The sequence below is a fragment of the Colius striatus genome, chromosome 16, assembly GCF_028858725.1.
Source record: "Colius striatus isolate bColStr4 chromosome 16, bColStr4.1.hap1, whole genome shotgun sequence".
In the NCBI taxonomy this organism is placed as follows: domain Eukaryota; kingdom Metazoa; phylum Chordata; class Aves; order Coliiformes; family Coliidae; genus Colius; species Colius striatus.
Window position 1 is genome coordinate 15,358,471 of NC_084774.1, and position 22,251 is coordinate 15,380,721.

Here is a 22,251-nt window from a genome sequence, read left to right on the forward strand (position 1 = left end):
TTAATGCTGTCGTGCTAACAGGCTTAGCAAATAAAACCAAGTTGAAGTAAACACCAAAATACTTTTTTAATGATCTTGGTCCCTTTGCCTTTGCCTCCCTTCCATGTCTACAGACTGAGAGCAGTTTTTCAGACTCGGTGACAGCCATCTGTACACTAATAAAAGGGACCACACAAACAGGTAAGCGAGGGAACAGAGTCTTCTGACCACAGATCCTCTAAACACACACATTTAGGGTCTCCAGTTACCCACGAGTGAAGTCATTGCTGGTTGTAGCAGGCACTGGAGGGGTAGGAGGCTGTCAGGAGGCACTGACCAGAACCCTGTGAAGGGCCTGGGGGAGCTGTTGATGAATAGAGTCAATGTGGTGAAGGTGGCTGAGGGTACCTGGGGAAGCTGGCAGCGCTGGCACTGTGGTCAGCAGAGAATGCAGCAAGAACCCATCCTGTGAAACACTGTCTGTGAGCAAGGCAGGAGGAGAACAGAGGCTTTGTGCATGGTGAGCTTGATGTTTCTAATGGTGCTCCAGTTAAGGGAGGTTGGCTTGTGATTGCAGTGAGAGATGCACCCAGAAACCTGCCTGCTGCCTTAGCAGCAGCCTGTGATGACAGGCAGGAGCACGTGGCGTGGGACACATGAAGCCTGGAGAAGGCAAAGGCAGCACCTGGGCTACCTGGAGCTACCCTGGAAGCTTCAGCAGAAAGGTGCCCGACTGCTGGGGAGGAGGAGGCTGTGTGCAAGACAGCAAGTCACGCTCAACCCTTGGGTAACAGAGCAGAGACAGCTCACCGAATGGGGTTTCTAGAGACTCCCATCCTGAAGCCAGGCCGTGCCTCCGCTCGCAGCCCCGCTTTTCCCTTGCCCGTTCCACCTGCCCTCCTCCCCAGGCCCCTCGCTGCTCTCCCCCCACGGCCGCCGTGGGCATCCCTCCCGGAGCGGTGCGGCCGGGCCGGGCCGGGCTCCTCCTCCGCGGGGGCGGCCCCGGCGGCAGGTGCTGCTCGGGACCAGGAAGCCGCCGCCGCTCCTCGCCAGCCCCTCGTGTGCCGCCGCTCGCAGCCCGCGGCCCCGCCGTCGGGGGCAGCCGCGCCCGCCTCAGCGACCTCCGGCACAGCCTTTTTTGCTTCTTTCTCCCTCTTTCTCCCCCTCTTTTTTTAATTCTTCCTCTCCCTTCTAACTTCTCGCCACTTGCACTTGGAAGGACACTGACGGCTTTGGCGGCGGCTGTGGCACTCGAGGCTCCTGTCGGCAGCCGGCAGTCCCGGGCGAGCCTCCCCTGCCCTCCAGTGCGGCCCCGCCGCTGCCCGGCGGGCTCTGGCCGCGATGAGCGCCTCTGCTCCGGCTCCGGAGCCCGACCCGCGGGACGGGGGCCCCGGGCCAGCCCCGGAGGGCAGCCCGCAGGAGGAGTTTGACTTCTCCATCCTCTTCGACTACGACTACTTGAAGCCGATCGAAGGTTGGTGAGGAGCCGGGGCCGCGCCCCGACGGGGCCGCCTCAGCCGGGCCGAGCGGTGCCGGGGGCAGGGCGGCCCGTCCCGCTCCTCTGGCTGCTGCCCGCTCCTCCGGCCACTCCTCGGAGGGCACCCGGCGTGCTGCCGGGCCCCTGCCCTGCCCGGGGCCGGCTCCGCCGGGGCCCTCGCTTCGTCTGCAGCCGGGCGTGTGCGCCGGTGCGATGCTCGGGACGCGCGGTGGATGCGGAGCCATGTGCTGCTGGACCGGCTTTGCTCAGCGCTGGGCTTGCCGGGGTTTGTGGTGCGGCTTTAGCATGCAGGTGCTCGCGAAGGGTCACTGGCGCTGTCGGCAAGTAGGTTGGTCCCCATCTGGTGATGGAGTATGTGAAAGCAGCTGCGGGACCTTCCTATGATGTACAAAGTTGTGTCCGTGGGGATCAGAGCATAGCTGTGAAGAGTTCAGCTCGTTGGTCGCCTTGCGACCGTCATCGTGGTGATGGTAGAGAGTATTTTGGAAACGCAGCCGGTTTGAAGAGCCTGACCATCCTGCTTGGATGGCAAGAAGCTGGGGAGATCCAGTTTCCAATTTGGGATGAAGCACTATAGCTTGTTTAAAAAAAAACCCACAAAAATGACAGCCTATTCTACTTTTTGGAGTTTCTGCAAGTCTGTGATACTAAAAGCATCGTGACAGGTGTTCCCTCACTTTCTAGATGGTAGTTTGATCAGATGATGACACTAAAAATTGACTCTTCCTATCCCATAAAACATGGATTTGTGTAAACTAGACAAAGCCCAAAGAGACAGGATCCAGCAGAAAGAATTGCTGGTGTATTGTTTCTAAGATACATGTGTTTTGCTTGTGCAGAGTTGAGAGGAGGCATTTCTTTAGGGCATTTGAAGAAATAGATGTCGTGTTCCTAGGGGACAGCGCAGGAGAAGACGACCTATTAGATCTTCTTCATCATTAGTGCAATGGAGTGTTGTTACTGAGTTTTGGTCTTTGTTTACTTGTTGAAATATACAGATGTACACCAGCATCAAAGCTGAGTGAGGACAGTTAATGTCATGAAATATACAAAGCTGAATTGTCTTTCAAGGTTTAATGTAGATCTAGCTATGCTAAAATAAATTCCTGTTGAGGAGAGGACAGTGATTTTAATGAAAATATATTAGGTCTCAGGGAAAGCTTCAGATGATGGGGTTTTTTTCCACATCTTTATAGCGAGAGCACTGCTGTGAAGCCTTGAGTGGGAAGTTCCACAGAATATAATAGTACGTAGGTGGGGGGTAGAAAGTTTAATCTCTAAACCACATAAATGCAGAGCAGTGTATGCTTGTTGTAGAAGTAACTTCCTTCTTGAGCCTGCTTTCTCCACATTTGAATGACTGGAAACCATAATTAGTAGTAATTTTGTTTGTTCCAAAGATGGAAATCATTAGCATAAAAAAAGAGATGATCACAACCATATATACTAACATTGTAATCTGGAGAACATTCTCCCTGGCTTTGAAAAGGCACCAGCTAGAGTCTGTAAGCAATCCAGTGTACATCCGTGACCTTTCATGTACGAAAGATTAAAGCATGTTTACAGGAGAAGAGAAAATGTTCAGATTTCAAGAAAGAGCTTTATCCACATGCTGGTGGTAAATGATGCTCCTTGTTCATGTGCGATTCTGGCCTCGGCTGAACTGCAGTTAGGAAAACAAATCCTTTTCAGTGGAAGGTTCAAAATGGAACCAAAACCATAGGAGTGTCTGTGGATCCCAGCACTTCAGTCTGGTTCTTGCGTTCAAAGCCTGTTTGAGAGACACTCTGGTTTCCTCAGAGTCTGGTCTGCTCCACCCACTGCTCACGACAGCTCCTGTCATAACAAATCTCTGTAAACACACTAAAAGTGTTTGGGGATTTTTGTTTTAAATTGTTTCCTTTTTTTAGGGGAAAAAAGCAAGTTGGAGGCTCTAGGAATGGATTAGGGTGAAAGTTTATTTCAGATGAGCAGTTGTTTTAAAAGTTGTGATTTGACAGTACCCACCTAAGCTTGTGTTTGAAAAGTAGGATCTATATCACAACTGGTTGCCATGGCAGTGCCAGAAATATCCTTCCTGAAAGCAGTTGGCACTCAGTAGGGCCTATGTGTGCCTGAGACAACAGGAACATAGACTGCTATGAAAGCAACAGGGGAAAAAAAGGGGTAAATAAAAACCCTACGGTCAATATTATTAATATTAGATATTCCTTTCTAAGCCAGCTGTTTGCAAAAGCAGGAGTGCTGTACAAAGTGCCATTTTCCATGTGCCTTTTACTTTTCCCTTACTTGCCAGACTTTAATTAGCTATCATCCTCTCAGCATTTGCAAACCACAAGCATCTGCCTTCAGCAGGCTGAGCTGGGAGATGTGCCCAGGTGAACAGGCTTTGGGAGCTTTGGGCAAAGTGGGTGTCCTGGACTGTTAGGTTGAAATTGTGATTTCACTTGGGCATTCGTGATGTTTCCTGTCTCCTTTAAAAAAATACATGTTAGATGCATTCCCTTGATAGACATGTGGAGGGATTGCTAGTGATATCCCAAGTTTTAGCTTACTTCAGACATGAAAGGTGCTGGAAATCCTTGTTCCTCAGTGGAGAACATTGGTAGGAAGACCAACAGATGGGACTCCCAGATGAGTAAACTCTGGTAACTCCTTTGTGTATTATTCCATAATCCCTGATATTGGCCTTTATGAGAGACAAAATACTGAAAAGACAGACCATTGCTCTGCTCCAGCAGCTCTCACTATGTTTATTCTGTGTTTTCTGGGTGATGATCCACTGACAGGTAAAGCTACCACATAATTTTTAATATTTGAGGTTAAGCCTTCCGAGGGATGATCCTCTTAGGAGCCTTTGAAAATTAAAATCCAAACAGAATCCATCTTTAAATAAGATTCCTGACAAAATCCTGCCCTCAGACAGCTGAGGATGGATCTTGGAAGTAGTTTCTTACAGGCTGAAGCCATTGCTGTAGCTCAGCAGACTCTTGTGTTGCATCTGGTGATATGGATGTACAAGGTGTATGTATGTATAAGTATAGAAGGGAAGCAGGAAGCATCTGTACATATTAATATTCCTCTAAATAGTTGTTTTGTGTAGACAGCTTCCTAGAGACATTGCCACATCTTGTACATGTTAAGTCCTCCAAAATTTGCCTCATCCTTTCTTTTTCTCCCCAATGCAAAGCTGTTAAAAGGAGAAAAAACCCCTCCAAGTTGCTGCTCAGCCCTGGTGAGTGGCTCAGTAACACAGGAGGCCATGTTCAACTGCAGCAAAGAGACAGACAGGCACATGTCTGAGAGAATACCAGATTTTGCTCAGGAAGCCAACTTTCACTTTGAGTTTCCAAGCAGCTAGTGTAAATAGCAGTCGGCTCGGCTGTTGCAAAGTGCAGAACAGCTCTGGACTGTCCTCTTCAAACTGCACTAAGCACATTAGTTAAAAAAGAAAAAAAAAAAACCCAATTAACTCTTTTACTCATGTAGCTAAGGAATTCTATTGAAATCCCAGGAGCTGCACTGCAGCAGACAGACTTGAGGTCAAACCCAAACTTATCCCCTCGCTCTCCCTTGTCCTGCTCGTGGCTATCTTTAGCTTTTCCTAGCTGATGATTTGTATAAACCCATCATGGAATGCAGTTGCTCGGGTGATCTGTTCTTCCCTTATTTCATGCTAATTGGCAAGGTCACATTTGGCTGACTTTGGCTTTGAAGTTGCTGCCTTGTTGGAGAAGCAGCAGAGGGTGTGCGGGTGCAGAGCCGCGTGTGCACGCACTGCTGTGCCTCCTGTCCCGGCTGCGAAATCTCTGGAGCCTGGCAGGGCACGGTGTGGGTGTGCCTTTCTGCCTTTCAACCATCTGTGAAAAGGAGTTTTAAAAATCAATGGTTAAGTCCTCTGAAACTTAATTCCCTTGATCTTTTTCACCTGTGTTTTAGCTCGTCTAGCTAATTAGCATGAAGGGCATCTGCCTGTGTAAGCTGCCCAGCCACCCTGAGGTTTGGTGGAGCTGCCTCCAGCATGTGGGACCCTGGCTATAGGATCTGGTTTGCTGCTTATTTACAACATGGTGGGATGCAGAGCCCTGCTTCCATTCCTTATTATGGAGAGAGATGGTCTTGTGAGCTAGTAACTGGTTAAAGGCTATGGAAAAAAGTGGGAGGTAAGAGCCTGGAGGCAGTTTGGGTGGGATCCTGGGGGCTTCTCTAGTCATGAGGCTTGTGTGATAGAAGGGAATAGGCTGTTTGCTGGCAGTACAGTGGACTGAGAATGTGAGGTGCCAGTGCTGTCTGGATGTGAAGCTCATTTTGTTGGGTTTTCTTTTTACCCCCCTGTCAAATAAGAAGGATCTTCTGGTACTGAATCAGAGGATGATTCAGCAGTGAAACCTCAGGCTGGGAAATGCCCGAGTGAAAGGAGGTAGGGAAGCACATGCAGAGGGCTGTCAGGAATGTTGTGCTGAAGCTGTGGTGCTGCTCACTGAGGTTACCATCAGAAAAACTGGGGGGGACAGTCATATGCAGGAAGATGTCAGCGTTCTGGGATGCAATATGTAGGGGACAGATGAACCCTCAAAGGTGGCACAACCTCAGATGCAAAGCTGTGCCTCTGGGACATCTGCACAAAGGTTTTGAAGCTGCTTCAGTTCTTGAAAAACACCTTTACTAGGTTGATCTGTCACATAATTATTCTCTTTTAGGGGATGCCACAGCCTCTCACATCACTGGGGAGCCCAGCTGGTGTGTAGCAGGGCTGCTCCCTGCTATCCCCAGTGTAGCAGAGGGCCAGCAGTGTGAGGTTTGCTAAACTCAGCTCCTGACATCCTAACCGAGCTCCTCCTGGCAGCTTGGGCAGAAACATGGGTATTGCTGGAGTCATCTGCCTGGAGCCATTTCTGTGCCATGGGCTTCTCCATGTTCCCAGTGGTATCTGCAAATGCAGAGAGAAAGCAGTTGGGCAGCTGAGCAAGCTCCCCCTGTCCCTCATTACCCCCCTCAAAGCCGGGAGCTTGACATTGGTTACAAAACTGAACTCCTGTGGCACTTGTGCAGGGAAGCTGACGTGTTGGCTTGGGGCTGCCCCTTCCTTAAGCGGGTTTCAAACCCCAGCCTGCTGTAGCCAAGTTGGCCAGGGATGGGGGAGCCAGTCCTCTCTTACTGAAGCGAAAAGCATAATTTCTCCTGAATTTGATGGATTTGCTACTTCACCTCCTTTCCCTCCCCCCGGTGAGGTCAGAGCCTTTCATTGTAGCATCCCGGGCATTTCTATTGCGAAAGACTGATGTCACAGGCGTGGGCAACAGGAGCTGGGACAGTGATTTCATTGTACCTCTGAAGTTAGGCAGGGCTGGGACTCGGTCAGGAGCTCTTCACAGGCCCTGGGTCCTGACGAAGCCGTGCCGATGAGTCAGGGCCAGCAGCCTCTCCCCTGCCTGAGACGCAGCCTCAGCCTCTGGACATCTCTGCCCAGTGTGGTCCCCCAAGCACTCTTCAAACGGGCTGAGGTTTTCTTGTCTGCAGTCTTGCCCACATTCCTACACCGCTGCCTGCTTTATTGATAATTTGCCATGTGGGGGGAAGCTAAATATTTGTGCTGTGCAGAAGGCTGTGGGTGTTGTCTGCTTGGCACAGGGTGCCTGCCCCGCTCGCTGCTGGGTGAGCAATCCTGCTTGCACGGCCCGTGAAGCACTCGGAGCAGTGCTCTGCTAGAGCCCTGCGTGAAGGCAAGGGCACGTTGCAGCTTGTTGTTGTGCATAAACAATGTTATTAATATCTGGAATCTGGATTCTTTTGGAGAGTGGATGCCAAGGATGAAATACTCATTTAAACACAGTATTTCAGAGAAAAACAAATACAATTTGGGTTCTCTAAAGCCCAAGTTTTCATCGGCAGAAAGTGTGGTTTGTGTCATTCAAAAGGCTTTACATGCTCACATACAGATAGAAGCTTTTATTCTCTGTAGCCCTCAACACAAATCTACAGACATGAGCTTTGCTGCTCAATGCATCTTGTGAGGAGCTGTGCATTTCTACCTGTTCTCCGTGTGTCTGGCACAGATTGTGTGGTTTAACGTGTACGATGGGGGCAGCTCTCACTGTAGGTGTGTTGAATAGGGAATTGAAACGGTCGCCTGTTACTTGACGTGAAGCTGTTCAGCCTGCAGAGCTTTTCTGTACTTGCTGGTCACTCTATGTACAAATCCCACCTCAAGTCCTGACATCAAGCCTCACTCTGCTTGGTGCTGATATTGCTGTCCTGCATCAGCTTAAAGAGAGGTTGGTGGTGGGAGTGATGTTTTGTGTGACTCTGGAGGCGTGTCTTGCTCTATTGAGTCTGAAGGGGTGATGAGTTTTATTCAAAGTGAATTGTAGCATCAGTGTCTGAGCTGGATGTGTCAGAGTTTGGGTTATGTGAATGAGATGCTTATCCTGTGAATGCCAAAGCTCTGATATCTGAGAGCAATGATGCTAAAAATATATTCTGCTCAAAATTCAGTTACTCCTTGCTGTTTCCCCCGTCCCCAAAGCAGCTGTGTGCTGGGATTAAAAGCCAGAGGGAACCTTAAGAAATCTGCAAGCTGGACTCTCCCAGTCGTCTTCCATCCTGTCACATAGACATTCTGTGTGTTGGTTTGTTTGGTTGGCAGTCAGGGTTTCCCACTAAACACGAAGGCTCAGCAGTTCCTGCTACATCTGTTCGTTTGTTGGAGTTTTCTGCATGTTGTGCAAAACATTGAGCCCAAAAAGTAGCATTCAAAAATCAGTGGAGGATTTTGCTTTCACTGTAAGACACGTTTCAAACTGAAAATGAACTGAAACCCCCTGAAATTAAGTCACAGTCTCTGTGTAAAAGTTTCAGTACAAACTTCTGTTACTTCTGCAGAAAGCACAGTCAGCTCCTCCTCAGTTTTGTGTACAATATTATTTGCTCATGGGAAATGCTGCCTCATGTAGTACAAGAGTTAGAGAAAATGCTGGAACAGTTATTTAAATATTGAAAGGAAACTCTTTGCCTCAGACCCTCACTGATCTGTGCCCAGGAGTGTGCAGATAGTGCAAATTAATCTCAGGCTGTGGAGCTCTTTCAGGTATTTCCTGCTGGAAGCACTGAAATCTTTAAAAACATATACAAATCCTGATAATATTTTGCCTACTTTTGTGTAATGACAAATACTATTCAGCTCCCAGACAGGGGAAGCTTGAGGAGCTGATGTACATGAAGGGATCTGTCCCAGGGATACGTGGCATGACTCTGCTGTCTCCTGTGCGGCTGGCATTGAGCACCTGATGGGATGCTGGGATGAGATCAGAACTGGGTTTAGAGATGATGGTGGGAATTCTGTGTTGGCCAGAAGCATCCTGATACTCTACAACCTGGGGGTACTTTGCAAGCCTGAGAATCTCTGAAAATTGAGACTTTTTTTGCATGAGGAGAGAGGATTGCACTGAACTCTTACCTATTACTTTGTATCTTCTTAATCTTTCTCTGGTCAAAATGTCCTTGAGCTGAAATTAGAAAGTGATTGTCTGTAAACATTCCATCTCTCTCATTTTCCTTTGTAGTAAATATTTATGAATGTATTTTCTGATCATCTGGTGCTTTCTCCATTGAAACCTATCACTAAGTCTTGTTGATATTGCTATGGAGCCAAACAAATCATCACACAGAACTGACTTTTAAATTTAAGAGCTTGAGCTCCACTTTGGTTTCATGAAGCCTTTTCTGGCTGGATTTTGCTGTGTAAGAAGAGTTTTTCTGCCCTCACCAAAAGCTGTTCCTCAACCTTTTGGTTTTATGTAGACTGATTTGGAAGTGGTTTTGTGACATGACGGTCCCAGTCTGGTTCTTAGGTGACAAAAGTTGACTAAAGTCCCAACACCCTAGTTGGCACTAAGTGGTATATTTTGGCAGAAAGGGTAGGAAGGGAAGTGTTGAGGTGGGCAGGGAGGCTGACATGTTGCTGACCCTGCCAGGTGACCCTTCTAGCTCAGGGCTCAGGTAGAAGCCGCCTGGCTGGGTGGTGTGGAGGTGTTTGCAGGGCTTCTGTCCATGCTGCATCTGCTCTGAGCGCTTGAGCTTCCCTGACTGTTAATCCAGTACTTTTCAAAAGCATTAATTTCAGTTAAAAAGAATTATTTACCTAATCTCAGCTCACAACTAGTTTATAAATATGCATTTTTAAAAATCCATGCTTGCTCAGCTTCTGTAATAATACCCAGTCTTAAAGAGACCCTTCTTTTTCCAGAAGAACCGACTCCACATAAAACCAACAGCCCACCCTCTGGAGTTACATACGCTCATGATGTCTTGGACTGTGGCCTCAAGCCATGCCCCCTGCCTTTTTCTAACCTTTCTGCAGATCCCATGGGCAGATATGGACAGCCAGATAGCATAGGGACAACACCTACACACCCTGCCAACGTCGCAGGGGCCTCTGCTCCGAGCCCTAGGATTGAAATTACTCCATATCATGAACTGATTCATTCAGGGGGTCCCTTCCGCAGCAGAGACACAGATGTTCTTTTGGTAGAACATCAGTCAAACTCAGCTACCACTAGCCCAAGGGTTACCCTGCCCGTCCCTGGCTTTGAGGGCTACAGAGAACCACTGTGTCTGAGCCCAGCTAGTAGCGGCTCCTCTGCAAGTTTCATTTCAGAGACAAATGTATCTCCTTGCACATCACCATGTGTTTCACCAAATAATGGTCCTAGTGATGACCTTTGTCCACAGTTTCAAAACATCCATACTCATTATTCTCCTAGAACCTCTCCAATAATGTCACCACGAACAAGCATCACGGAGGAAACCTGCTTGGGACGTCATTCACCATCACCCTGTCCCAACTCAAGGTCTTCATCACCAGGTGCAAAACGGAGGTACTCTTGCACTGAGCTCTGCAGTTCTCAGCTGCCTTCCACTTCTCCACGACAGTCAAGGACCCCCTCTCCACAGTCCTCTCCTCGCATCCCTTTGAGAGAAGACAACGCTTCAGTTACTTACACGCAGTTGCCCAGCGCTTCTCTTTCCATGGATGCTATGAACAGCCTTCCTACGGATCCTTCCTGTGGTGTTCCCACGAAAATCTGGAAAACCAGCCCCGACCCTTCATCAATGCCTTCCCACAAAAACAGCATTCCATGTCACGTCTTTCAGACTGTTGACTTCCATGGGCCTTGTGAGCAGGAGGACAGGAGAAACTCAGCCCCAGAATCAATTTTGTTGGTACCTCCGTCTTGGACAAAGCAACTGGTGCCTGCAATACCCATCTGCAGGTATGTAATGTTCCTTGTGGTTGTGTGTTTTCCTGTGGTATGATGTTCTCAGTCATGTGTTGCAATCCCTAGGGAGCATTTCCTTGGGCAGATTCTGCTGCAGGCCAGAGCTAAGTACTCAGGGACAGCACTGCTTAATGGGAACCCAATCCATAGGATTCTGTGTTTGGAGGAAACATCATCAAAGTGGTTTGTGGATGGCCCAGCATATGACAAATTCAGTTTTCCAAACTATTTGTCTAAAAAACAGGTTACAGACAGCCTTTGACAAAGGCTTCACACTCTCATTCCATCCTGCAGCCTTGATTTTATAAATTCAGGGAATCTCTCACAAATTTCCATCAAGGATATAAATACTTTAGATATTTCCTGATTTGAAATACAGCACATTGCTCCAGGTCCCACTGAGCATTTGGTCAATCCAAAATGTATTGTTGTTGGCTGCTAATTGTCGTTTAACCCAAATCTCAGTCGTTGGCACTACCCTATCAGCTCCCTGCGTTGTCTGGCACAGGCAGGTCTGGACCCTGAGCAGTGCACATCTGCCAGGACAGAGATTGCCAAATGTGTGACTCCACTTGCCAGTCGCCGCTGGCACTCTGTCAGCCCTGCCATTCTGCTTGGCAGCAAGGTTGTCCCCATGCTGACGTTATGCCATGCTGCTTTTGACCTGCTACACACAAACTGTGAGTGAAAGAATGTGTCTGTGACTTTCCTTGGCTTGTTAGGTGGGTCCTGGCAGCAGTTTGTACTATCAAAACAAAAGCTGTTTAAAATCCAGTGCAAGCTCTGGTTGTAGATGTCAGTGTCTTAACTTCGTGTTATAAACCCTTGTGTGTTTTGGTAATGGGAAAACTAGTACCAGGTAAGAATATTTAGCCTTTTATTCTCATGCATTTTAATATTTATGGAAATCATAAAGATTAATGATTTAGACACTGGTAGGTACTGGTAAATGGAGTTGATATTTGGCAATACATGTTCTGTGATCAAAGTTTAAGGTGCACAGCAAAAGCTAGAAAAAAGAGGAGGATCTCTGACAAAAATGTACCTGCTACAGATATTTAGATTGAAGAAAGAGAAATGTTCTGTTCTCTTCTGCAAGGAGATGGGCCCACAGAAAATTTCATGTTCATCCTTAATTTCAGCAGCATTTGTAATCAAACGTGAGCAGGACAGCATATTGACATTAGAAGAAGGCTCCTCAATATTTCAGCAGGAGCAGCCCCTGTGGGGCACTTGGAGGGAGAAGGGGTCAGGGCCTTGAGAAATGAAGTGTAAAAGAGTTTCAGCTGGTATGGTCTGTCTCTGCCCAGTTTGCCTGTGCAGTCGCTCCCGCCGCTCGAGTGGCCTCTGTCCAGCCAGTCCGGCTCCTACGAGCTGCGCATCGAGGTGCAGCCGAAGCCCCACCACCGGGCACACTACGAGACGGAGGGAAGCCGAGGAGCCGTCAAGGCACCAACCGGAGGCCACCCCGTAGTCCAGGTAAGGGGCTGGAGAACACCTCCTGAAAGGAGAAGGTGTGAGGGGAGTGCGTTTGGTTTGGGAAGTCTTGCTGGGGACTGACCCTGAAAGACGAGGACAATGTGAACCTTGGGTGTTCCTGTGTATCGTATCTATGTGTGTGAAGTGACTGAAGCTGAACTGTGGTGAAGTCCTAAACGTTTGGAAAGTTGGTTTGGATTAGCTTGTGGAAGCTCAGAAACTTGGGCAAAATATTTACCCCTTCCTCTGGGCTATATGTGAAACCTCCTGTGACCCAACTGTGTCATAAGATGCTCAGCTGTCCTGAATTCCAGCAGAGCCCATTTCATCTTGACAACAGATTCTTCTGTGTAAACTAGAGCTTTTTGTGAGGTTCAAAATGTACAGACATCAAGCCTGGCTTACAAGCTCGTGTAGCTCAGAGACCTGCTGAACTCAGATCGAAGATAAGTAGCTGATGGCCTTAGATCTGCAGTACCACGTCCTCCTGCGTGTGGTGAACGAGGGTTTTGGAGCTGTGCTCCCCCAGGTTCCCACAGAACAAGTCACGCAGACGTGTTACTCCCCATGTTTCTGACTGCATCTAACTTTGAGTACTCCCTGGTCCATACATTCAGACTGTACAAGACTCATACATGTCCTGAAGTTTAAAGAAGGACAAAGCAACCTTTATTAACCTCCATGGGTTAGGATGATGTAGATCTTACACTGGTTCACAGCTACCTTTTGCTAGAAATTTATACATTTGCTTTTTCTGCAGCAATTTTACTCTTTCCCCCCCACCCCCCCCAGACCTCTGGTGACATGGTAGAACTTCTAATTTTAAGTGAGTTTAAATTTAGGTCAGAGAGTTTCACCTGTGTGTAATTCAAGCCCTTGGTATATCTATTTCAATCTAGTGCCTGGTTTATATGTAACCTGCTGACGCTGTCTCCCACCTTGCATGCAGTTCTGCTTGCCATCTGTGTTAACACTGCCTTGTTTTTGCCCTGAATGAACACTGCTGAGGAGAAACCTTGGTACTAGCTGTAGTAGCCATGTGATAAGGAGACAGCAAGATAATTACATAGCAGTGGGAAAAAATGTAGCCTCTATCAATCTGCAAATACAGAGGACATGTTTATGGGCTTTGTGATGCTATAGAGAAAGAGTGAATGAGCTTAGGCAGAAGCTCCCTAGTGATTTGGGCTGATTTTGCTACAGAACAAAATTTTTATATCTCTTTTGAGATACCATTTATATTGTCCTAAAGAGTCCAATTCTGGTCCTAGTTGTGCTGTGAGAAGGGGAGTCACTCTGCTGAAAGCAGTGAACAAAATCCAAGCTCGCAGTGGTGGAGATAACAAAATTTGTCCCTTTGCTGACCTGAGGGGTGGATGAGCTAACCCTTCCTCTGTTGTGAAGGGCTTTTCCTTCACCTTTTCAAGGGTAATGTAAAATAATGGCTGAGTATCTGCACTGTAGCTATTTGGGGCCGCATCAGTCTTTTCACTCATTTCCTCTTCGTTTCAGCCAGTGCCATTCAGGAAGGAAAGGCTGGCTTTTGGTTGGGCTTGTGAGGTGTCAGGGCAATATTGCTGGTAATGATGTATGGCAGCTGTACAGATCAGCCACAGCTACAGCTTTCACTAAGCCAAGCTGGGTTGCATCCTCCAGACGGTCCTGTCACACTCAAGATTCGCTATGGCAAGTCTTCCTGGACCAGGGAAACGTTGAAATTTGTGCTTAGTTTTAAGCATGTGACCAATACCACTAATTTCACTCGGTTGACTTGTGATTAGCTTCAAACATATGTTAGATATTCCCCTGCAGGCTCACTCCCTTTTAAAATCAAGCCATAAATTGTTAAACCAATGAAATTGTTTACTTTGGTTGAGCTGGATTTGCGTGTATGGACTGGATATTTGAGTAAGGGGTGCAGGATAATAATGAATAGCAATCACATTTGACATACCTTAATATATGCAATCTTTTTAGTTTATGAATCTGACAGTCTCCCAGCCCTCTGTGGTATGTTTGAAGCTACATGGATGTATAGACTGTATGGTCAATCAGCACTTGCTCTTTTCTCAGTTTTCTTACAAACAGAGTATCATTTACCTTGCCAAGATATTCCTATCAACCGGATGTTTATTGCAATAAATGAGTTTCTCGTGACATGGGGAAATATAAGTGCTTTGTTTCTTCCTGTAATCAATATCAATCAAACAGGGATTTATATTTTCTGTTGGAGACAGGAACTGATATTCCTAGCTTTATCATAACTTACCGTCAAGCTTAAGGATCTTGAACTATAAATTCAAGGATCCACACTAGTGTCCCAAGCAGATGTGCCTCTGCACAGCTGTGCCTGCATATGGGAAAAATATGGACAGCTTCTTTATGAAGGTTTATGATAAACCTGGAAGTATTTGTTGGATTTGTGTTCACTTTAGCAGAACAGGGTTATATGGGTGCTGAGCAATGAGATAGTTGCACCTGTATGGTTTATGACAGCTGTAACTTGGGAAGGCTAGTAAAATTCAAAGCTTTCATGTCATAAATTATTTGGTTTTTAGGTTTCCTTTTTTCTTCCTTCTTTCTCTTCAGTGAATTTTGACTTTTGTGTTCTCATCAGAAGCAAACACAGAAACAGAGAAAATGAAGCAGGAGAGATTTTTTAAAAGGCAGATGCTGTGCTGAGGGAAGTGTGCAGGAGTTCAAGGAGACTGTTGCAAGGAAATAAAATTAAATGTTTTCAAGAGGTTCTGTCTGTGTTTGGCCCTAGAGCAGGAATGACAGTGCTGACCCCGGGTGACAGGGCTGGATTTCTCCTGCTGCTGGAGACCCAAGTGACAGGCACACCACCCTTGGGATTTTTCTGGAGCCCTAGGACCTCTCCTTAGCAATGCAGTGTGTCTCTTAGACATTTGGATTTAAATATTGAGAAGCCCAGCTTGCCCAGAGTGGTGATATTTATCCTAAGGCTGCATGTCCCATTCATGTCCCATCCATTTTACTACCACTTCTGACCTACTGCTTTGATTGCCTTTTCTAAAATACAAACTCTTTTTTTCAAAAAAATCTGATTGAAAAAGAAATCCCACTAAATTAACCCTGCACATGACCATTTATCCAGCTGAGCCTCTGGAGGAAGAGGTGTTGGCTAGTTTTTGCAGCACAGTGTTGGCCTGCAAGATTTATTTTTTTGAAAACTGCATTTTGCATGTAAGTTTCTTCTTTTTGGTGCTCTGAAGCTACAGCCCAGCAGATCTCATATCCTCCAAGCCTTATCTTGTGGTTTATCTTTCTGATGCTGCTTCCTCTTCTTCACATGTCTAGCTCCGAGAGTTTGTGCTGAAGATTCTGTACTGGTTGTGCACTCCAAGTATGGCAAGAGAAGAGTCTGGTTAATCAAAGCCTCTGTTTAGATGGGCCACATGGAAGAGGGCATTAGCTTTGTTTGCTAGGGGGAAGGAGAGAGAAGCCATGCAGGCTGTGTAGTGTTCTCCTTATCTCACTTCAGAAACCATCTGTAGTCACATGGAGAAGCGTAGGCTCCTAGTTTAGGGGTTCTGAGTCACTCCTGGGAGGAAACTACAGCTTGCTGTTAACTGTAGAGAAACTCAGGTTTTGATTTTAGGGATGTAAGCTGAATCCAGTGTGGACATCCTCTAGATGTTAAGTTATTGAGAACTGCAAGGAAATCCTGCATAGCAAGAACAAAGCTGAAGTTTGTGTGCACCTTCAGGTCCACCTGGTTGCTGAGACCACAGAGGAGAAGTAGGCATGATTGGTTTCCAACACTTTTCCACCAAAATTGAGGGACAGCTGCTTATTTATACCCAACTGCTCCAGTCAGGGTTCTGAGGAGACTGTCCATTAGGAAAGGCAGTGACTGCTCCTGTGTAAAGAGCTTATGGCTGTGATCAGGGTAGAAGCAGCAATGAAAACACAAGCCAAGCTCTGTCTCAGCTCACCTTGCAGCAACATGTCCTGCACAGAGGGGTACAGAAATCTCCATCTTGCCATGCTTTTATGCAAACATCTGCTAGGAAGGACATGCATATATTGGAATTCTGCTTGGGACAGGAGAGGTGAACTAGATAATTCCTTGAGATCTCTCCCAGCATTGTTTTCAGTAATCCTTCCAGAAGCTCCCACCACTTAAAGGAAAGTAAATTTTTTGGTTGTTGGCATTGCTCACTGTCCTGTTATCCAGGGGAAACAGGAAAGGTAGCACTTGAATAACACTGGATGCTGGCATAGGTGTCTTTCATCTAGTGCTCACAGGAAAACATAGTGATAAGAACCTCTCTGCTTCATGGAGAGACACATTTTCAGTTCTTCAGCATAGATTCTCCTGTCTTTGAACTGTTTAAGGCAGTAATGAGAAGGAAAGACCTTTCCAGTAGCAAAGGTTGGTTCTGGATGAGCGTCGCCCCATGGTCAAGTGGAGCCTGTGGTCCCTGAAAAGTCATGAAAGTATTATTCTGAAGATACACATTAACCATAATGGTTCTGATTTTTTCCTACTGCTTTGCATGAGGCCAGATTTTTTTTTTTTTGAGGTGGAAATGGTGTTTTGCATGATTTTGTGACTTTTCAGGGAGTTCTAAGCACTCTCAAGAGAAGGGGAAGGGAAAGGAAAAGCTTTCACAGAAGAGGAGCAGTCAGTTTATGCAAATGGTTGTCCAACTGTCCTTTGGACAGCTGATCTGTACACGTTTCACTGGAAGTTGCTTTTACACATGTTGCAGCCCATGGGTATAAATGAAACAAACTTATTGCACATCATAATCTTCCCACATTCTGGGATTCTTGGAGATCATCGGTGTGAGATAAATGTGTGATTTACTGCTGCATTTGCCTCATATAATTGAGAGTAGTGATATGGCATTGACTTCAGACGTGCATCTGCCACAGACTTGTACAGAGACTGAGGTTTACTATTTTGTTAAAAATTTGTGTGGTTTGGACTTACGTTGCTGTAGAGAATCCTTGAGGAAGGTGATGTTTTACATAGCCCTTCAGCACAGTATTGTAGTCTTGTTCTCAAAGAGTGTGCCTAACCTCCAGCATTTTTGGGTTTTTTAGTGCCTTCTTAGCAAATCCTTCCCCTGATGTATTGCTTCTCTAACTTATCTGTACAAAACCTTCTCACATACTTCTGAATGAAAACCAGCATATAATCAGTAAATCATTTGCATCTCTCACTTTATTTCTCTCGCTTCTACTACATTATTAACTCAGTTCTTCATCAACAAACCTCCTTTTTTCCACTGCTTGCACCAGATAATTGAAAGCAGCTGAGGATGTTGGTCTCCTGGGCCTCATTTTTTCAAGGCAGCACCTTGCATCAGTGGTCCCTGACTTGGGATGATCCCTGACTTGAGCCTCACACAGCCTTCCTAACATCTTGCACTGATGGCTCACAGCTTTCCCTGCCCCTGGTCATCTGCAGACAGGAAGGCAACATCCCTGTGACTGAGGCTGCTGCTGAGTTCTGGGGTCTTTGTTTCATCAAATGCAGTAGGTTAAACTGAGTAACAGGGCTGGGATAGAGGAGGGAATGTTTCCTTCAGGTCAGAGCACCAGGGATTCCTTATCCATCTCCTCCTCCCAGCAGGAGGGAGCTACATCACAAGTGAACTGAGACTTCAGTCCCTGCCTGCTGCCACTATCTTAAAATCTCATGGGAGTTGTATTTATTTAACAAAAGCCCTGCCAATGCAGATGTCTTGGACATCAGTGAGATCCTTAGTCTCTTCTTGGCCAATATGACTTCAAAAGCTGCTGATGGTTTCTCTAACAGAGGATCAGGAGCAGTCACCTTCAGCATGGCAATAATGGGCAAACTGGGCACCAGTCAGGCTTCTCGTGTCTGCAGTGAATATGGAAAAGGATGTCCCTCCCCATGGGCTTAATTTCAGCAGCAAAGGGGAGGAGGTAGGATGAGTTATCATCCTACTGCTACAATTACATATCCCATACAGACTTGACTGTAATGGTAAAGGTTAAATGCCTTACCCAACTGTTTAATTTGGTACCACACCCAAACATAGACCAGATCTACCAAGCCCCAGTGCTCAGGTGGAGGGCAGCGGAGGGCACAGGGTACCCGCAATCCATCCCCCACCCGTTTGTGCTGCTCTCCTGCTCACTCCTCTCTAAAGCAGGAAAGCTGTAGAGACAGGGGCTCCTGTTCAGCTTTCTCCTGGGTTTTAACTTTTAAAACTGGTGACTTTCACCACCTTATTTTCTTTTTGAATGAAAAAGAAGCTGGAATGGTACAGTTGTTAATGGAGCACACAGGAGCTGCCTTACAATAACAAACGTATGTTCCACTTTCTTTTATACTTCAGTTTTGCCCTATGTGTTTTCTTGTGGTTTCTAAGTCAAAGGAGACATTGTTTCCAGGCCTAGGCTTCCCATGGGGCCTTGAATTTTTAGCTGTATGTGACTTCCAACATTCAACTAATTCCTTTGTGTATTAGTGAAACCAAAACCTTTGATGGAAACTCAAAACCAAATCACAGCTTGATACTGTGATTCACACCCTCACAAGTAGGGCTGGGCTGGAGATGCGCTCCTGCTGCAACCCAAACCAGCCCTCCCAGGAAGATTTACTGTTGAGGGCATGTTGGAGGAGCTGGGTTTGTCCCCTTCTGCCTACTTCCCACTCCTCCCGTGCAGTGAAGGGGAAGCCCAAGGTCTGGGACGGAGCTCTGTGTGTGTGCACTGCCAGGGCAGGCTGTGCTGGACTCCCACAACCAAAGCTCGTGCTTTGCAACATCTTTGTACCATTCCTGTGGCCTTTACTTCCCTTTTCTAGCAAGCAGGAGCCTCACACATGCTGTCAGCAGCTTTGGTCTCTTGGAGGGATTTCTGTCCCCAACTTGAGAGCTGTAAATGACAAATGGGCTGAATGTTTCATGCCTGATTTACCTGAGGGACTGTGGGGCTCGTTTGCACAACTGTGATGATTGTCGGTGCCTCTAGAGCTTTGAGCTGATGGGTCATGGATGTATTTGCTGTTGTTACACATGTTAATGTGCAATGCTGAAAATGCAGGTTTTAGGAAATGATCTTCAAAACTAATATCCCATCAAATGTCAGGACAGGTCAGTACCCCTCACCCTGTACTACTGGTGTACTGATAGCATGGCTGTACCTTGAGATCTCTCTAGCTGAGGAAGCTCAATTGCTAGATAAATTGAAAGTAGTGTAGGAAAACACAGATGAGCCTGAAATTTGCTTTTACTTATGTCTGAGACTGGACTGAAAACCAGGCAATATCAAATATGATATCTAATAAACCAAGGTTAGAGGAAGGGCTGATCTGTGTGCTAGCAGTGAGGATAATTAGCTACTAGGAGAATTTAACTGTAGGTAAGTTGCATCCTCTGTTGCTTAAAGTCTTTAAACTGGGTCTGCATCCCTCTCTGTGAAAGCGGATGCCTATCACCCAAATGTTATGGTTGAGTGAGTGCAACTTGTCCCTAACAGAAAGACAGGCAGAATCAGTGTGGTGTAGCTGGGGTGCAGAGATGCAGGACGGATAATCTGTGAATCACAGACTTCGAGGCAGCAGTGGGACTTGTGCCATCCTGCTTGGAGTTAGAGGTAAAAGCCTCATTCAGAATACATTGCTCATTATGGAAAGTAATTTTGGCAGAGATGAAGGGAAGGAAGGTACCAGCTGGGTTGAAGGTGATGCCTGTGCTATGCAGAAGGCTTGGGTTATTCCCTGCATTAGGAATATGCTCAGATTAGGCAGATGCAAGATTGAAACTACTCTTGCACTTACTGCTCTCACTGCAGGACTATACATGGGAGACAGTGTGCAGTAAACCGAAGTATGGCTGTTTGCCATGAATGTGCACACTTCCAGCACCGGCATAACTCATCTGCTCAGAGTGCACTTGAGTATTCGCAGGAGAAGTTCATGCAGGCTGGAGAGTGTCCTGTAAACTCGCATCTGAGCTCTCTGTTTGTGGGCTTCACTGTCCAGATAAGTCTCTAGTTCCTCCCTTCCTCTCTCAAGACCAATGTCTGTTGAATTGGAAGAGCCTCACGCCAGGCGAGGACTCACACCTGGGTCTCCCGCATCTGGAGGAGTGTTGTGCTCACTGAGCTAATGGCTGTTCAGGGGGAAAGGGACTGGACTCCTCCTGCTCCTCCTGCCTGCTGCTGCTCAGTAAAAATTTCCTAGAGTCTCTATTTCATTCTGAAACAACTGTTGAAACCCTGATGCTTCCAGCGGAGTGGAGTTATTCTCTCCCTGAGCATGCTGTGTGCTCTGGGTTTCAGCATGAGAACGAAGTTGAGGAGGAGAGAGGTTCCCAGGCTTTACTTTTTTTTTTCATCTTTTGTTTTTTTCTTCTTCCCAAAAATGCTTCTTGGTCAAGATCCTTTAAAAAATCTGTCTGACATTCAGTCCAATAGCTAGTGCCCAAGCAAAGGCCTGGGTTCCAGGACCCCAAATCCAGCTCACGGGAGGCGTGGCACCAAGTCCTGGCAGAGGATTCAGTGTTGGAGACTGGGTTTGTTGTAGTCAAATCAATAATCTTGGGCTGAACTGAGTAACCCCAAAGTGCTCATGCTGCTACTGCTGCCCCTTGGCAGCATGGTTGCTCTCAAACTTTGTGCCTCATCTTTGCAGCACAGCATGAAGCCCTCGGGGCTGCAGCTGAAGCATCGCTGCCTCGCCTATCTGCAGGGAAGGATGAACTGGCTGTGGCAGAGGAAGCTATAGGGTTAGGTGATAAGAAAGCAGCTCTGCTTGCCACCCTCTGGTCCTAAGGCTGGTTCCCACAGTGCCTTGAAGTTGCTAACTGATGGCAGGGGCCTTGCCCAGGGACTGCCACAGTGCGATTCTGACAAAATCAGCAGATTTGCACCCTCTGATTTACTTGTGGCAGAGAGAGTTTTGTCATGCTGGGGAAAGTTAAAATTTTCTGTGATGGATGTGCTGCATGGAAGCTCTTTAATGACACAGCTGCTTTTCTTAGTGGGAAAAAAATTGTATTTTCAGTCAGCTATGAAAATCTGATCTCCAAATCCCCATCAGTACATGTGCAGTAATCAGATCCACAGTGCCTTTTCTTTTAAACTTTCATCTGAGATAGTCAAAGCATCTTGGAAAGAGGATTAGCTCTTCATAGGGATAGGGAAACTGAGGCACAGGGAGGGAAAAAACCTCCCTGTCCTTACATTGCAATGTAAGATCAGTATCACAACAAAAAAACCCTCCAACTGCTTTCTCCCAAGAGCTGCTGTCTTTGTCCTAGACCTGTACTTTACCCCATGTGGAAGCAGAGATACCAGTTAGACACTGGGAGTCTGGTTGTCATTTGCTGTAAGGAGCAACAGAGCAAATGAGATTCAGTCCTTGGAATTTTGACAAAATTGTCACCAAAATAAGAAACACTTAAATCTGAGTATAATAAAAACTCATCATTTAGCAGAATCAGATGTTCAAAGGATTATCTTCAGAGGCCTTTTTAGACTGCTTCAGTATGAAGCAAAAAGAACCAAAGCAGAAACTTCCTTCTGGTTTGTGTTCTTCTGCTGTGTCCCAAGTACATTAAATTGAACAAAAACATGTGACAAGATTCAACTTTGTTGCTCAATGTCAGCTCTAAGGGAAGCAGTCAGGCCAGCCGCTACTTGATATGGTGTCTGGATGAGGTCTTTGTCTTAAGTGCTGACAGCTATTGATATGCCACTCTCCCAGAGACAATACAGTGACATTTTCCATCTTGGTAGGAGTATTGTTGAGTAAAGACCCCTCAAAAATCCTTGAAATTGTTGCAATCAAAGGCTATTAATGATGAGAGTTAATGATCAAAGGGCAAAGGTGAAAATGATGAGGGGCAAAGTTGCATCCAACAAGAAGGGAGCTGAATAGGCGCAACAGAAACACTGTGCCAAGCAGGGGCTGTTCTCACAGGCTCATCTTCCTTGTATTGGCCACAGAGTGTCCAAAAAGGCTTCCTGGCGAGGAAAACACCCTCAGGGCTGATGAAGAGTGAG

At 46.6% G+C, this 22,251-nt stretch overlaps 1 protein-coding gene across 2 annotated transcripts in view; it reads left to right on the top strand.

Annotated features, from left to right (window-relative positions):
* The first annotated feature begins 1,320 nt into the window (after window positions 1–1,320).
* The window catches only part of NFATC2 (nuclear factor of activated T cells 2), an 86,709-nt gene continuing 65,778 nt past the window's right edge, over window positions 1,321–22,251 (top strand). For both annotated transcript variants that reach the window (XM_062008978.1, XM_062008979.1), the window contains exons 1-3: window positions 1,321–1,453; window positions 9,723–10,749; window positions 12,066–12,234. In XM_062008978.1, the coding sequence (XP_061864962.1) occupies window positions 1,321–1,453; window positions 9,723–10,749; window positions 12,066–12,234 (1,329 nt within the window). The remainder of the gene's footprint in view (window positions 1,454–9,722; window positions 10,750–12,065; window positions 12,235–22,251) is intronic.